Genomic DNA, 17,364 nt, shown 5'->3' with positions numbered 1-17,364 from the left:
AAACAATTATTCCACTCTTCTGCTGTAAATTCTCGCATTGCCTCGTCTCTTCCGAGTATACTTCGCGAATTTGCCTGTTATGGAAGGCGGTGAAACAGGAGGGGAGGGCGTAAGGCGCGCACTGGCAAAAAATCAATGGCGGGGTGAGTCACTTTTTTGGATCTTCCTTCTGCATCTTTGGGAAAATCGCAAACCATTCAACCATGTCGATCGATTTTCCTGCCGAGGAAGAGCTCGTCCTCAACCGGTGGAGGGAGATCAATGCCTTCCAACGGCAGGTCGAACTCTCCAAGGGCCGTGAACCCTACACCTTCTTTGATGGCCCTCCCTTCGCAACCGGTCTGCCTCACTATGGTCACCTTCTCGCTTCCACTATTAAGGATATCATTCCCAGATACTGGGCTATGAAGGGACATTATGTCGAGCGACGATTTGGCTGGGATACTCACGGTGTCCCCATTGAATATGAGATCGATAAGAAGCTCGGCATGTCCGGTCTGGAGGCAGTCGAGAAGATCGGTATCGAGAAGTACAACGAGGAATGCAGAGCTATTGTTATGAAGTTTGCCTCTGAATGGCGTTCGGTAAAGTTCCAGAATGGTCGCACGCTACCTTGCCAGTCTAAGAATTAACACTCCAAATAGACCATCGAACGTCTGGGCCGTTGGATCGACTTTGACAATGACTACAAGGTAAGATATTACCCGTCAGTCGTTGGTGGTAGATACTAATTATTTTTGAAATTAGACTATGAACCCCTCCTTCATGGAATCCGTCTGGTGGGTGTTCAAGGAGCTCTTCGATAAGGGCTTGGTCTACCGTGGCTACCGTGTCATGCCATACTCCACTGCTCTCAACACCCCTCTGAGCAACTTCGAAGCGCAACAAAATTACAAGGATGTTCAAGACCCCGCCGTTGTAGTGACCTTCCCGCTTGTGGATGACCCCGAGACTTGTCTGCTTGCATGGACCACCACTCCTTGGACTCTCCCGTCCCACATCGGACTATGTGTTAACCCCAAATACGAGTATATCAAGATCTACGATGAGGCAACAAAGAAGAACTACGTCCTTCTGGAGGGTTTGCTCAAGACCATCTACAAGGACCCCAAGAAGGCTAAGTTCAAGATTGTCGACCGGTTCAAGGGCTCCGACATGAAGGGATGGAAGTACGAGCCTCTGTTTGATTACTTCTATGAGCAGTTCAAGGACTTTGGTTTCCGAGTACTGAATGATGAATATGTCACCGATGAGGATGGTACTGGTATCGTCCATCAGGCTCCTTCATTCGGTGAGGACGATTACCGAGTTGCTCAGGAACACGGTGTTACCGACGAGAAGCGCATTGCACCAAACCCTCTCGATGCCCAAGGTTGCTTCACAGCTGAAGTCCGAGACTTCGTCGGTCAAGGCGTGAAGGCCGCGGACAAGGGAATTATCAAGCACTTGAAGGCCAACGGCCGTGTTCTCGTTGATAGCCAAATCACTCACTCGTACCCATTCTGCTGGAGAAGTGACACCCCCCTTATTTACCGTGCTGTTCCCTCGTGGTTCGTTCGCGTTGGTCCCATCATCCCTGATATGCTCAAGGGAATCTCTGAATCTCACTGGACTCCTTCCTTCGTCAAGGATCGCCGATTTGCAAGCTGGATCCAAAATGCCCACGACTGGAACATCTCACGTAGCCGTTTCTGGGGTACTCCTCTGCCTCTCTGGGTTTCCGATGATTATAAAGAAGTGGTTGCCATTGGAAGTATTGAGCAGTTGAAGGAGCTCAGTGGATACACCGGTGAAATTGTCGACCTTCACCGTGATAAGGTTGACCACATTACCATTCCTAGCAAGGAAGGAAGAGGTGTGCTCAAGCGTGTTGAGGAGGTTTTCGATTGTTGGTTTGAGTCTGGTAGCATGCCTTACGCCTCCCAGCACTATCCATTTGAAAACAAGGAGCAGTTTGAGAACGGCTTCCCTGGCGATTTCGTCGCCGAAGGATTGGATCAAACCCGAGGCTGGTTCTATACTCTGACTGTTCTTGGTACTCACTTGTTCGGCAAACTTCCATTCAAGAACTGTGTCGTGAACGGTATTGTTCTTGCCGAGGATGGCAAGAAGATGTCCAAGAGACTGAAGAACTACCCGGATCCTACTCTTATTATGGACCGCTATGGATCTGATGCTCTTCGTCTTTACTTGATCAACTCTCCTGTCGTCCGCGCCGAGCCTCTTCGTTTCAAGGAGACCGGCGTCAAGGAAATTGTTGGAAAGGTTCTACTTCCCTTGTGGAACAGTTACAAGTTCTTTGAAGGCCAGGTGGCTCTATTGAAGAAGACTTCCGATATCGAGTTCATGTTTGATCCCAAGGCAGAGACAACCAACACTAACGTCATGGATCGTTGGATTCTGGCCAGTTGCCAAAGTCTTTTGATCTTCGTCAACCAAGAGATGGCTGGTTACCGCCTGTATACCGTTGTGCCCCGTCTCCTCCAGCTGATCGAGGACACTACCAACTGGTACATCCGTTTCAACCGCAAGCGTCTGAAGGGTGAGAATGGTGTTGATGACACTTTGCACGCCCTCAACACGCTCTTTGAGGTCATCTACACCCTGGTCCGAGGACTTGCTCCTTTCACTCCATTCATCACCGACAACATCTATCAGCGTCTTCTTCCTCACATCCCCGATGCGCTCCGCGCCGAGGACAGCCGCTGTGTCCACTTCCTTCCCTTCCCCGAGGTCCGCCAGGAACTCTTCGATGATGTTGTTGAGCGCAGAGTCTCTCGCATGCAGAAGGTCATCGACCTTGGCCGAATCTCTCGTGAGCGCCGTACTATCGGTCTCAAGACCCCTCTCAAGACCCTCGTCGTCATCAACAAGGACCAGGAATACTTGGACGATGTCAAGTCTCTTGAGGGATACATTCTGGAGGAGCTTAACGTTCTTGAGCTTGTCCTGTCTTCCGACGAGGCCAAGTACAACGTCGAGTACAGTGTCAATGCCGACTGGCCTACTCTGGGTAAGAAACTCAAGAAGGATGTTCAGAAGGTTAAGAAGGCCCTGCCTTCTCTTTCCAGTGATGACGTTAAGGGCTACCTCGCCAACAAGAAGATCATGGTCGACGGCATTGAGCTTGTCGAGGGTGACCTTGTTGTGAAGCGTGGAATCAAGGAGGATGATGGCTCAAAGGGCATGGAGACCAACACTGATGCTGACGTGTTGACCATCCTTGATGTTAACCTGTACCCCGAGCTGGCTCACCAGGGTCTGGGTCGTGAGATCATCAACCGCGTCCAGCGTCTTCGCAAGAAGGCTGGTTTGCTCCCCACCGACGATGTCAAGATGGAGTACACCGTCCTTTCGGACCCTGACAGCATTGGTCTAACTGAGGTTTTCAAGTCGCAGGCCCAAGCTATTGAGAAGGTTCTGCGCCGCCAGGTTGAGGAGAGTGCCTTCACTGACGGCAAGGTCCCCAGTGCGGATGCCGAGGGTACTATCTCGCAAGAAGAACAGGAGGTGCAAAATGCCACTTTCCTGTTGCGTCTTCTCAAGCTTTAGAGCGTCCAAGCTCGGTTCATGTCTACAACATCAAAAGAGCTCGTGTAGATAGAAGTCTACAGTTTGCATTTCCCCTTTCACTGCTTTACGAATAAAAATATACTTATGAGATTTCAATTTTCCGCTCTTCTTCTATGATTGATAAAAGTTGTATCCACCGTCGAAGTAGAGAATCTCAAGATTTTTTTAACTAAAATGTCTCATATGCGCTACTGAAACTGAAGCCATACCCTTAAAACGCTTTGTTGTACATGATATCTAGAGCTTCCATCTAGCCCTTCTTGGAGGCTGCCTATAACAGCGCGTCAGTAAGCTGAGATTTGTAAATACTTATTAGACTACTCACCAAATAGCAGTTCTTCAATCTCAGAAACTCTTTAGCGCACATGTCTTTATGCACTGAATTGTAATCTGTGACGACACACTTGCCGTATGCCGCAACCTGTTTCAGTCAGATCTGCAATGCAAAAGGTTCAGCCACGAGATACGCACCTCGACGGAGCATTGGGCCGTAGCTTTGGCAATTTTTTCCACGGGACGGATTCTTGCAGGCATCTTGAATGTATTTGATGTATGTTGAGCCTAAAATGAAGCGAAGGAGAATCCAGGAATGTTACCTAATGCGTATGTGCACACGTGACCGCGCCTCATGTTTCTGTCGCGACCAACCAAAACAACTCGACAGAACTCTGATTTATGACTGTATTTCTTTTCTTGCGCATTTGATCGCAGACAAGCTCTGCATGCGCATGGATCTTCTCTGCATGCCTCGCTTTCGCGATGATTTATTTGGTACGCCTCTATGACCCAGATGCGACAAGCGCGCCTTAAGATCGCGAATTTCGATGCCTCCGATATCCTCTCAGCGCCGAGCCGTAACCGAAGAGAACTCGTCTCTCTCAGACGAAGGTAGGACTCCATGCGAAATTTGTGACCGTGACGTGAGACTCACAAGCTTCTCTTAGATGTCGGCTTTCTCTACCAGGTTATCTCTGAAGCGGAGAGGAAGCCCTCCGTCAAGCTGCTCCCCTTCCGCGCACTGTTTGAAGCCTACGATGAAGTCATTGCAGAGCACCACAGGGATCATGGCGTTGATGCAGATCCAGGTCATGCGTGCTTGCGCTTCATGTTCAAGATGGGCAATAAAGACGTACCTGGCAAGGTTCTCTTCGACAAATTCGAGAATTTGCTTCACCAGATGAACATCACGATCAAATTCAACTTCAGCGATGGGGATGAGGAGACAGATCACTACACCAATTACACTGTGGATAATACTCCTAGCGAGCTTGTCGAGCAGAGTCAATTTCCCGCCACGAACGGTGTTACACCTACCCCGAAACGACGCGCCTCGTTTAATACAACGGTCGACATTGGCGAGGATGCAACCCAAAGGAGTGTAATCAATCGCCCAAGCTCTCGCTCGTCAATGTCGCGACTTGAAGTCGGAAAGCCTGATTTCCAGAAACCCAAGCTATCTCCTACGCCAAATCCTGATCCCGGCCCTAACAAGTCACCAGATCGGACACAATTGATCAGCCAGTTCTTGGATGTTGGCCGTCGGTTGTTAAGCAGATTCGACGAAGTGGAAACCCATGACCCGGCCAATGAAGAACCTTTGCTAACTAATGGTTTGACAAATGGAGTGGCAGCGAGGTCGGCGGTTGTTCGTGATCGCTCAAAGAGGGCCACCGAAGTTTCCCGTTCTCGATCAAGCTCACATCAACAACACACTTCCTCGCCAGATTCATCAGCCACTGAGTCTGAAAATGCGCAGTCAATCTTATCTGAAGGCCCAGAACACGACTCGTTCGAAAAAGAAGAGGTCCCTCCGGAATATATTTACCGCCCACAGCTCTCAGATCTACTTCGGGATGCATCGACTTTCAACATGTACCGACAACGGTCCATCTGCCGTCGAATCCTGTCAGTGTGGTTCAAGAAGGCTTTCCAGGCAAGGCAAACACGGCAAGCCAGAGAAGCTATTGCAATCACTTACGACCGAAATCTCCTTACTCGACAAGCATTTGAGCCATGGCGGGGAGTCATTCAGGATAAACGCCACTCGGTCCAAACGGAACGGTTCTTCAAACACCTCGAAGAGCGTGCCATCCGTGCGCGGGATTTATACTTGATGACAAAGGCGTTCAGTCATTGGGCTCAACTTACATCAGACGAAGTGGCTCGTACCTCTGCTGCCAGACGACATGTTCTTGGAGTCAAGTATTTCAACGCATGGCGTGAGATCACAGCAGTCAATGAGTTGAAAGCCCAACGTTTTGCTTTGCGGAGGCCGTTCAATACATGGCGTAAGAAACTTCAGGATCTGAAAGCGGCAGAGGCCGAAGCTTTTGCGTCCCGTGAAGCAAAGATGCAAAAGGCGTCATTCTGGCATTGGTGGTGGTGTTTCTGCGATCGCCGTGTCCTGGAACTATCCGATTATCGACTCAAGAGACGCTCACTTCTTGCTTGGCTTCGGAAATTTCGAAACAACCGAGAGCGTGACCATGAATTAGACCTACAGAACAGACGCTCAGCCCTCAAGTCTGTTCTCCAGGCATGGTCTCACCACTCAAAGACAATTGCTTTTGCTGAGCAGGAGGTTCAAAGTTCTCGACGCCAGCATGCTCTAAAAGACACTTTCGATGAATGGAGAATTCAGTCGAGGCTGGCCCCGGCTGCTTCTCGTGTATCAGAGATGGTTGATACCAGGATCGTGCGAAATGCCCTCTCACAGTGGATCGAAAAGGCACAGATGACGAAGCAAGCAGAGGAAATGGACCGTATTCGTGTTCAGCATAATGCATGGACGTCCTGGAATGACACACTTCGTTGTCTGGCCCTCCAAGCTCGAATCGACGAACGGCTCAAGATGGAAGCCATGTATAAGTGGATTCTCATGGAAAGGTTCGAGCTGATGCGGCGAATTCGTGAGCAGCGAATCAAGCGGGAAGTTTTCTCTCGATTTGTGACAAATACCCGAGGCACCTACACTCGCTTGCTATTCCATGCAGAAGTTCACGAAGACAATCGAGCTGAAGACCTGGTGCGCTCCAAATTGGCAATTTGGCGGGATCAAGTGCAGCTCCAGCGCGAGCGAGAGTACGTAGCATCTGAATTCTACGCCCCGCGACTGGCAGCCGAGTCTCTTGCCATTTGGCAATCCAAGCACAAACATGTGCTCAAGATGGAAGGATGGGCCAATGATGCTCGATACTACTTCCTGGTGAAAAGAACCATGAAGCAGTGGCATCAGGCCAAGGTGGATTCCGGCAAACGAAGGCGGCAAGAGTCGTACGCAAAAGTTCGACGCAAGATCAAGGTCAATCTCGCCTCCAAGGCGTTGGTTGCCTGGGCTTCTAAAACGCGGAACATTCTTGAGATGGAGCACCAAGCTAGTGATATTGATCGTGACAAGTTGCTGACGGATACATCTGAGATATTTGTCCAATGGCACGAGAAAACAACTAAGAGGTTACAAGATATTCAGGACGCTGACAACTCATATTTCCGACAAGTTGCCTTCGATCAACTAATGCAAATGTCCGAAACCTTTGTCATTCGTCGTGAGATGGAAGATCAAGCAGACAATGTACTGCGATTGCATGTCCTGCGACACTCGGCTTCTTCTCTTCGCAAGATGAGTCTTCGCATATTCCAGATCCGTAGTACCGCGGAGACTGCCGAAGCTATGCGCGAAAGGAACCTCAGAAAGCATTCGAGAAACATGTTCCGCAACTGGGTGGACGATGCCCGAATGAAGCTCGAGGCTCGAGATTCTGCTGGTCCGCTGATGACCCCCGGTCCATCCCTTACACCGGCACGAGTGTCGAATTTCGGCGAAGTCAACGGTGCTGGTTCGGCACTTTTCGACCCCTGGTATCAAGACGAAGCCGAAACACCCTTCAAACTCAGTGACTTTACGAACACCTCACAGGAGCCGGTCTCCGCAACTCCCCTCGCAACCCCAAATTTCACAGCATCACCCTCCAAACGAGCCGCGCGAGCGCGAGCACTGGCACAAATGTCCACCACTCCTGCCACCCCCTTACGCACCCCTTTCGCCAGTCGACTCCTTCGCGCCGGTACCACGACTGGCCAAATCACATCCTCTATCCGGCCTCGTACTGGTCGGCGAACCTCGGTAGGCACAAGCGTCCGCTTTGTGGACGAGGAACCTCCCGAGTCTCCGACGGATGGTCGCCGATCAGCGAATCGACGATCCTGACCTTCTTGATTCGTATATGATGCCTATTCAGCTGTTTCACTTCTCTTTACACCAGCCATGATTATACTTTCCCTCTTCGTATCTTGTTGATAGTTGTCTCCTCCCATGCATCAATCGGCGCAACTAATAGCGATTTCAGGGATTCAGGGATTTTGGTATACACTGTACCTTTGACATGAATGAACGTGACATTAACGTAATTGTAACGAGTTTCAGAAGTGCTAACTGTAAAGCGTAGACTTGGTATAATGATCTAGGTCGGCATACTTGTCGCTCACTGCGAGGACTGATCAGCCGTTCCTTATCGGGAAGCTCAGTAGTGACAAATGAAAGCCGACAAAGAAGTTCCGCATAGCAAAATACGTAGACTAAACCAACAACAAAACAAGCCCTAACATGTCCTCCAGGGGTTTCCTTGTCCAAAAACGAGGCTGTCGAGGTCATTCGTCACACGAGTGGAGCGAAAGCGTAATGGACAACTCTCCCGCCTCCGCGTATTCAGACCTCCCCATAACCAACGACATCATTGAACTTCCTCGCTTCTTACGCCTCCCCCCATACACCATTTCAAGCTGGCAATGGTGTAACGTGACCGCAAGCGCAACGAGCGTCCTACTTTTGAACCAACCGCCTCTATGCGAGCGGTACTGCCGGGGAGACCCCCAGCGAAGCTCCAGTCGTTCAGTACAGCGCTGTGGGACGGTCTACGTGTTGTTGTATGTGCTCCTTGAGATTAAAATTATACTGCTACAGCTTCAGTTTCCGATTGGAGATTCCGTGTCGCTGACCTTGGCCCGCGCGCGTTCTAGGCATACATCTCCGGCCACGCGCTAGTTATCCTCGGCGGTCCGCAGAAGCTCATACAAACAATTTATGTCGACGATACCGATGCCCTTGAAGCTATAGCTTTCGAGGAGACCTCCGGGAGGATTGCTGTCTGTGGAGGTCCCGATGTATTCGTGTACCAGCCGTATGGCATCCAGGGCGAGACATTGAAGGTGCGCATACAATTCAACCCCACCCCGAAGCTTGACTTGCAAAGTGAAATACGCGTAAACTGGCGAAACCTGTCATTAACGCTTACCTCTGTTTAGTGGTCTCTCCTTTACACGTTTCGCGCCGGCGATGACGACGAACCGATCTATACACTATCGTGGGGTTCCGCGAACGAGCTTCTAGTGGGCAATTCCAGGCTCGCCCTCTGGTTTTTGAATGACGAACCACGCCTAGTATGGAAGCGCCAGCTTGCGACACCAGTGAAATTCGCACAATTCTCCCCGGACTCAGCTTTGATTGTTACAATAGGCAAATACGACCGCTTGGCCAAGATATGGAGGCGGCTTGCGTTTGGCGCGGACGAGGTCCGCTTTGAGGTCTCGTATCTCCCGCACCCGAATGTTGTGACTGGGATACACTGGCGAATGCCGCGACATCCTGATCAATCTATGGATAATGTTCTCTACACATTTTGCGCCGATAATAAGATTCGGGTGTGGGCTGTAACGGATCACCATGCGCTCTCGCCGCTACAGTTCTGGGCTGCAATTGATATGGGAGAGTCGGTTCAACCTAGACATGCCTTGGGTGACAAACAGGGACCACAACGCCGGTATGGGTTTATCTTGGATGGCCGCGACTTTTGTGCTGCAACTGAGCGCGCTATCCAGAGGACCACGGGGAATAAAGAGAACCATGCATTGGAGCATATCATTGAAGTTGCGAACAAGGCGCCGGAGATCTGTGTTGTGATTGATGGTCAAGGTCATATGTCCGCCTGGGCCTTGGAAGACGTTGGTTCTAAGGCAAAGACCAAGCTGAGTGTCTTCAATATCCTCCATGTGGAGGGGTTGGAGCTCGGATTTGCTACTAATAGGCCGCCGCAAGAAGACTATGCTCAAATCCATGCGTTCCAAAATACCTCCTCTGATGACACGTTAAGCATTCTGGTTCATCACTTTGACGGCCGTATTGAGTGGTATGACTCCCATGTCGATGTTCTCTTTGACCCTGCACCTCGAACAAAACGAATCAAACAAACTGCGTCTTGGTCAGGTCACACAGCTCCTGTCAAGAAAATTGTCAGAAACGCCATTGGAGATACACTTGTGTCTCGTACCAACGAGAATAAAGCAACGGTATGGAAACAACGGCACCATGACGGTGGATCACGATTGAACCATAAAAGCGTGGTGCTCTCTGACGAGCATATCCACCGGACATGTGTATTGGAGAATAGCAGTCTCCTTGTCAACCTTCACCATAATGGCATTTCGCTGTGGGATTATAGCTCTTACCATGCAAAGAAAGTGGCTTCATTGCCATTCACCCGGGATAACAAGCCGCTCTGTGTCCTCCCAATTCCTAGCACGGATATCACTCCAGGCATTGCATATGTAGCGACTATCTGGGCAGATATGCATGGCATCGCATGGGAAATCAAGTGGCCATCTAAGGGCAGTCAGAACAAATCTGGAAGTGACGCAGTTTATCATCTCCGAGAGCTCTGTGAATTTGACATGGGCTTGAAAGAAGACGTCGCATACATCCTTCCTGTGGACCCGGCCGGCCCCAAAGCCAAGCACTCTGGCTTCTTCGATGCCTTTTCCGCCGATATCGCTCTCTCATATACATACAGCGGTGTTGTGCGTACCTGGACCGCCAAGGTTGATCCTGTAAACGCAAAGGCCGAATGGCTGCTGCAGTCCACAGTTGACACTGGCATCATCAACCCTTCTCTGGCTAGTGGAAGCTCCATTCGAAAGGCAGCTTTGGTAGACGAAGATCGGACTCGCCTCACCATTTGGGATACAAACAATGCTCAATTGGAATTTGAGGAACGGTTCGCTTCACATGATATCATTAGGGATCTTGACTGGACCTCAACACCCGACAAACAATCCATCTTGGCTGTGGGATTCCCGCACAAGGTTGTTCTTCTTTCACAGCTTCGTTACGATTATCTTGACTCCCGACCATCATGGACTCAGGTTCGGGAGATCTGGATCCGGGATCTCACGCCTCACCCCATAGGAGACTCTTGCTGGTTGAACAATGGCCATTTGGTCATAGGTGCTGGTAATCAGCTCTTTGTTTGGGATAAGGATATTGATGTTGGAGACCGTCTTGTGTCTGAGCTTCGAATGCCGCCCCGGGGACTTCCGTCGGTCGATATGTTTGATGTCGTGAGCCGGCTCAATGGTCCACTACCTGTGTTCCATCCACAATACTTGGCACAGTGTATTTTGGCTGGGAAGACCACTTTAGTGCATTCAATTCTGCTGAGCCTGCATCGAAAATTGAAGTTCTACACCCAGGGTGACGAACTAGATGGTTTCTTAGAGATGCCAGTTGAATATTTCTACGAAGAAGAAGGCTCCCAGCAAGCAGTCTCAAAAGAAATGCGCTCCTCCTTCATGGATTCCTCCGATTACCAGGAGTCATCTGTTATCGATGAAACTACGGCGACTGCACTTAACGAGAACCTGGCACGCATTGCTCTCCCACAACTCTCCAGTCACGAGCAGTTCCGCCTGGCTGATACCATTGAATGTGTTGCGATGGTCGAAAAGCACAGACGATCGATGGACGATAATGCAGCGCGATACCTTCTGTTCTTCCGACAGCACATGTTGCGACGGTCCCAAGGAGTTGCCAACAAAGATACTGTCTCATGGCGAGAGATTGTATGGGCTTATCATAGCAGCAGTCAAGACATCCTCACAGATCTTGTATCACGACAATTCAATGGAAAGTTGACATGGAAGGCTGCTCGTGAGAGTGGTCTTTTCATGTGGCTCTCGGATCCGGCAGCTGTCGTATGTATCTCATATCATATACCATGGGTGCCAATGACTGACTATTTAATTAGAAAACACAACTTGAGATCCTGGCTCGGTGCGAATACACCAAGACAGAAGAGCGGAATCCCATCGACTGCACTTTATACTACCTGGCTCTTGGGAAGAAAAGCGTTCTCCAGGGCCTCTGGCGCATTGCGCACTGGAACCGTGAACAAGCAGCCACCCAGCGTCTGTTGGCAAATGATTTCAAAGAACAACGATGGAAGACATCTGCTCTCAAGAATGCCTATGCATTGCTTGGGAAGCGCCGATTTGGTAATACCGTCCAGTGCCCCTCAAATAGAAACAAAACTAACGTACATCAAGAATATGCCGCATCTTTCTTCCTTCTGGCAGACCACTTACGTGATGCTGCAAACGTGATCATGAACCAGATGGGTGACCTCCAGCTTGCGATCGCCATCACGCGAGCATATGAAGGAGACAATGGACCAGTTCTTCGAGAAATTCTCGAGGAGAGAGCATTACCCGAAGCTGCATCGGAGGGCAACCGCTGGATGGCGTCTTGGGCTTTCTGGATGCTCGGACGGCGAGATATGGCAGTGCGGACACTGATTGTCAGTTGTATGAGTTACTCACTACCAAATTCAACTAACACTGCTCTAGTCACCGGTCGAGACGCTATTACTACCACCAACCCCAACCTCCCCAGCAAGCCCAGGACGAGTGACCCTACAATCAAAATCCTACCTCTCCAACGATCCCGCTCTAGTCGTTCTCTACCACCAACTCCGCGCAAAGACCCTCCAAACTCTCAAGGGCGCTTCAAAGGTTCGACCCCGTGAAGAATGGGAATTCGTTCTCCGCAACGCCAGACTGTACGACCGCATGGGGTGTGATTTCCTCGCTTTAGATCTGGTGCGCCACTGGGAGTTCCTCGGCGGATTACCTATGAAGGACTCCATGCATGCTAATACTTCTTTCGAAATGACTGATAATGGCGTTGATTATCGGAAGTTGCTTCGTCGGCGGAGTAGCCTTGTTGTGGCAGACCTGCCGGTCCGACTTGCAGACTCACGAGTCCTTGCGGCTAAGAAGACTGCGGATGAATCGAAGGAAGAGAAACCCAAGCCGAAACCACCTCCGACTATGTTCCATGAGCCGGACGCTAATTCTTTGTTGGATAGCTTTGGGTTCTAGGTTAGATATGGTCTTGATCTAGCCTTGATGTCCATTCTGTGTACTCGAGCTGTAAGGTAACTTGATCCATTGATTAAATGATGACATGCAGGTTGGGGCATATGTGAACAGCACGATGGTCTTCTACTGATCTATAATAATGAAACACCACTGAAAGATCAAGATATCACTAAACAAGGTCGACTTTTGATTCTTCTAATATACATGTATGTATTCTGGACAAAATATCATCAAACATCAAAAAGAGCACGCTGAAATGCAATCACTCAAACAAACCGAGCCATGCGGTTCCGCAAGACAGAAAGACGACGATGAGAGAGAACAGTACGGTTGCCCGCAACAGTACCATTTTGGTGCATGGTAGCATTCACGCCCTGAGTGCCATTATGCTTGCCATCAACAAACACAGACGCCTTATTCTTCAACAACTCCATCATCTTATGCACGATCTTCTGGCTCTCAGCATGCCCAGCATCATTAACACGACTCTCCTGCTCAGGCTCACGCTGGTTATGCGTAATCTGCGACAAATGCCACGAATCCGAGTTCGACCCCGGAGTCTGGATATTATTGATATCCTCAACGGAGGTCTGCTTCTCAGCGCGCACAGGTTGATCAGGCCCATCCATTTGCTCGGTGTCAGCCTTCTTCTCCTCTGTCTTGGCCTTAGCATCCACGGTGCCATCGGCGATGCCATTGATGTCCTTGTCGCACACTAGATTCACCCATACTTGGCTGTATGCAGCGAACCCGCGTTCTTCGCATTGTGTGACGGCGACACCATCGCGGATCTCCTTGGTGATCAGGGGTGGGTCGATGCATTCTGGGACTTCGTGCACGGTGATGTTGCAGCCGCTGCCACCTTCTAGGAAGGGGAGGTCGTGATTGTGGGAGAGGAGCTCGCCGTCAATGGAAATGGCGCTGACAATGCTGTGCTCGTAGGAGGGGACGGGGATGCTCTCGCAGCTGCCGACTGTGATGTCCTTTGCGGGGGCTGTTTCTTCGTAGTTCTCGTATGTGTCCAGCTTGGAGAAGGCGTCGCCCGGGCAGTTGGGGTAGAAATGTGTCCAGACTCGGGCAACGGTTTGGGCTTGAACAGCTCCTGAGAGGAGGGATAGAGATATAAATGATGTGGTAAGGGAATGCATTTTTGCTTTAGGGCTTCAATATCCGCAAAGGGGGATGCTGGGATATTGATGGAGTAGGGATAGTATGATATCAGAGTGTTTGAGTGGAAGTTTGCTTGATGATCTGATTGTGTCTGCCGCTTTCTACCCTTCATTATATAGACTATTGCTTCTATCATTCCATTACTGCACCAGGGTAATAGAATGGCGGGGAAGAATGATTGGAATGGTCTTCATGCTGGCTGTGAAACGCGTCTTGAGGCCAAATGGGCCACCAGCGTCATACCAGGTGGCAGGAAAGCACCTAGAAATCCGATTGCTATTCCATTGATTGGTCAGTTCCACATTCCAGTCCCAAAATGTTCGTATAATGTTCATCCAGGATCGTGTGTGGTATGTAGGCGCGGTGCCACATTCCAATTGACGGCAGGACACCTCTGAATGGCTTGGTAATGTTTGATCTGCAAGTGCCGAGCGATATCATTTGTCAATTGAAAGTAAGATGGCAGGTTAAAAATAATTGGTGATCACACATGAGGTTGGCTGGTGGCTATCATTCCAGTTGAAGCATTTTTATTGGTGGTCGTTCACTGCCAATTTGACGAGGCACCAGGTGCGATGATATGACTCGATTATGACGATTTATGATTGGTTCAACCAATATTATAGTTGAAGGTCATCGGTAAACCAGACATGAAGATTTAGTGTGGTTTGACAAGTGGACATTCGAAGAGAGTGTCTTTGGCTTTCTCCCTTGTTCAATATAGGTATTCGCCAATTTCGATAGGGTAAACAACTAAAGAAGAAATTATTCTCCAAAACACACCACTGGGTGTCAATATTGATGCTGCAGAGTTCATCATGAATTTGTCGTTGATGCAGTCCAGGGGGCAATCATTCGGATAAAAGAGGAGTCTCCCATCTGCGCACCAAAGACATTAGGTCCTCATGTCATTCCAGCAAGTTACCACTGTAAATTAGCATTATGATCGCCAAATTTGCCTGTCTGCTAGATCATATATTGAATGATGTAAACGACATGAAGGAAATGCTACTAGCTTTCGTTGGCTTTACCAGATTGACTTTAGCGAAAGAGATGTAGCAAACATATTTTTATTGAGCTGGGAACAGAAGATCGGAAAGCACCAGTGAACTAGCTATTGTGATCCAATCCACTAGCTCTTGTTACACATTCAAGTTGGTTTCGTTCCAGTGGTAGTTGGGATCATCTTAGCCCCTTGAGAATACCTCCTTGTAACAGGGGACGAAACGCGAGGTTTGCAATTGAACGAACAGAAAATGTAGCTACCAGGTAGATCAACGAGATCAGGTTACCAAATTTTTAACTGTGCATGGGAATTCAGGTAATGCCTCACCCTGGCTGATACTACTTAGTATCAATGATTCAATACTACACGAAAGTCTTCTGAGGTTATGAAGTGTCGACGAATTTATTTTTAGCAGGTTATATATATCTTTCGCTTAGCTATAGTGTTACATACATTAGACTTCACTAATCAGCTGGTAGGAGTGCGCGGTGGTCGACAATTTCTTTGGTTTCGCAGTGATTACTATTTCATGCAGCGTTATGTGTTGGGCTTATCCTCTATTTCTGAACCTCTTTTTACACATTTGAAAGTGCCTGGGCAGAATCAATAAGACTATGCAAATAAGAGTGGGGAAGCGAATGGCTTTATTTTCAACTTTAGGTGGATATATTCACTACAGTAGTCGTGCAATGGGGAACTGGTGTTCTGCGTTCCTCTGCTGCAGGGATAAGCCTGTTATAATGACCGAACAACGTAGTATTTGCAGATGCAATTAGAATAACAACGCTGCAAGTACACCGGTAAAGTCCGATTACAATGAATCTGATGATCTGAGATAGAATGGTAGCAAGCTCAGACGCTCAGGCTAGTATACGTGATTTATTTTTCAGGATGAAACAATGCTCTTACCCACCCCATGGTTTCATTTAGCCATCTTGCTTTTCCTAAATCGTCTTTGAATCCCATGACCAAGCGAAGATCCTACGAACTCAGCCAGCTTGTCGCAGCCACTGCGGGGATATCAATGTGACTCGCATGCTTCATAGCCATCTTACTGGGTCTAATGGGGTTTGTTTGTTTGCGGGGTTCGGCTACGTCCGGTCCAATCATCGACAGTATTTTGATATGTCCTTCTTCTATTAAATCCACAGTAAGCCCAGGAAGGTATTCCGACTAGATATGAAACCCCTGACTCGGTAGCGTCCTTTCTGGTCCAATTTTCATCTCAGAGAACGGCTGCGTGCAGATTTTTTGAGGCTCCGTGCTTGAAAATGGAATTAATATCCAATAGTATTTCATCATAGCTCTGAGTGGGCCAATATGGCTGTCGCATCTTGGAGGCCGACAATCACCCGGCTCTTACCCTACATGTATTATGCACTCACATTTTTCACTCCTGTAGCTTTAAAGCAGTGCCCCCATTCTGATTTTATGCAAGCCACATTGATTGGTCACATATAAGCCAGACACCGATGAAGGGTCATCTTGGTACAGCAATTATGAGCGAACCTTTGTGAAGTGGTATATATATTTCGAACCATAGTGCGTCAGTACCCCATCAAATTAGATATTTGCATCACGCATCTATCATTTTAAAACTCATTATAAGCTCATCAGATTCGATTCGATTCAACTAATGATAAACCCCCCCAAATCATCTACAGCACTGCCGCGTACCTATGGGGTATAGAGATACTATCAGTAACACACTATAGTTCTCGCGCCCCCTTCTCTCTTTGGATGGGATAATTTCGAATTGGAAATGACATGGGTACTCAGTCCATGAAATTTCCCACATCGGTACTTTACAAGCCGAGGCACTTCAAACGAGTCTAAAGTAAATTCTCGTTGAACCTACTCCGTACTGTATGCCGAACCCCACGGGCAGCACCTACTCAACTCTCGATCAGGTGGAAACTACAGACCAGTCATGCATTAAGAATAAGCTCTACAGCACAAAATATGTATGAATCTGCTGACTTCCATGTACCAAGAAACCCCTCCATTGGCCAACCTGGTGCATACGAGCAGGTGTGGAGAAAAGGGCCTCCCGTCTTCTCGGCCGCATCTGAAACACATCAACTACCTAATACGCGACAAATGTCCACGATACCCTGGACACTTACAGGCCCAGAGAATTTGACATAGGGTGATTTCCACAGATTTCTAGACCTCGGAACTGGGTCAGTCTTGGATATCGGTCTAAGCCGAAGCGTATCAAATATGGTGATATGGTGAAAAATGCCTCAAAGCCCTCCCCCAAGACCACAGTTGCACACGGCCCCGTGTCGCCAAGGCCACTGTGATATCATAGCTGACGTATCCACATCTGGCCCCATTTCTGTGGTCTCACACCGTATGTAAAGGGTTCCGACAGATTTTGCCGATTTGAAAGAGGGCGGTGCTAC

At 48.9% G+C, this 17,364-nt stretch overlaps 5 protein-coding genes across 5 annotated transcripts; 3 read left to right on the top strand and 2 right to left on the bottom strand.

The window, feature by feature from the left end:
- Positions 1-203: 203 nt before the first annotated feature.
- On the top strand, positions 204-3,552 carry N7511_003005 (isoleucine--tRNA ligase ILS1; the record flags this gene model as incomplete). The annotated part of the gene is made up of 3 exons (XM_057125430.1): positions 204-584; positions 645-692; positions 748-3,552. 3 exons carry the CDS (start codon positions 204-206, stop codon positions 3,550-3,552), a joined length of 3,234 nt encoding a protein of 1,077 aa, XP_056987589.1.
- Positions 3,553-3,844: 292 nt separating this feature from the next.
- N7511_003004 (uncharacterized protein) lies at positions 3,845-4,107 on the bottom strand (the record flags this gene model as incomplete). The annotated part of the gene is made up of 2 exons (XM_057125429.1): positions 3,845-3,994; positions 4,045-4,107. The coding sequence occupies 2 exons, from the start codon at positions 4,105-4,107 to the stop codon at positions 3,845-3,847; spliced, it is 213 nt and encodes a 70-aa protein (XP_056987588.1).
- A 290-nt stretch (positions 4,108-4,397) lies between these two features.
- On the top strand, positions 4,398-7,780 carry N7511_003003 (Sfi1 family protein; the record flags this gene model as incomplete). Its single annotated transcript, XM_057125428.1, has 2 exons — positions 4,398-4,461; positions 4,518-7,780. The coding sequence occupies 2 exons, from the start codon at positions 4,398-4,400 to the stop codon at positions 7,778-7,780; spliced, it is 3,327 nt and encodes a 1,108-aa protein (XP_056987587.1).
- A 635-nt stretch (positions 7,781-8,415) lies between these two features.
- On the top strand, positions 8,416-12,780 carry N7511_003002 (uncharacterized protein; the record flags this gene model as incomplete). The annotated part of the gene is made up of 6 exons (XM_057125427.1): positions 8,416-8,496; positions 8,590-8,778; positions 8,875-11,595; positions 11,649-11,895; positions 11,947-12,197; positions 12,247-12,780. 6 exons carry the CDS (start codon positions 8,416-8,418, stop codon positions 12,778-12,780), a joined length of 4,023 nt encoding a protein of 1,340 aa, XP_056987586.1.
- Positions 12,781-13,046: 266 nt separating this feature from the next.
- N7511_003001 (uncharacterized protein) lies at positions 13,047-13,928 on the bottom strand (the record flags this gene model as incomplete). The annotated part of the gene is made up of 1 exon (XM_057125426.1): positions 13,047-13,928. One exon carries the CDS (start codon positions 13,926-13,928, stop codon positions 13,047-13,049), a length of 882 nt encoding a protein of 293 aa, XP_056987585.1.
- Between the last annotated feature and the right edge of the window lie 3,436 nt (positions 13,929-17,364).

The sequence above is a fragment of the Penicillium nucicola genome, assembly GCF_028828085.1.
Source record: "Penicillium nucicola strain IBT 29836 chromosome Unknown utg000002l, whole genome shotgun sequence".
Lineage (NCBI taxonomy): Eukaryota > Fungi > Ascomycota > Eurotiomycetes > Eurotiales > Aspergillaceae > Penicillium > Penicillium nucicola.
This window is presented reverse-complemented; position numbering and strand designations above follow the sequence as displayed.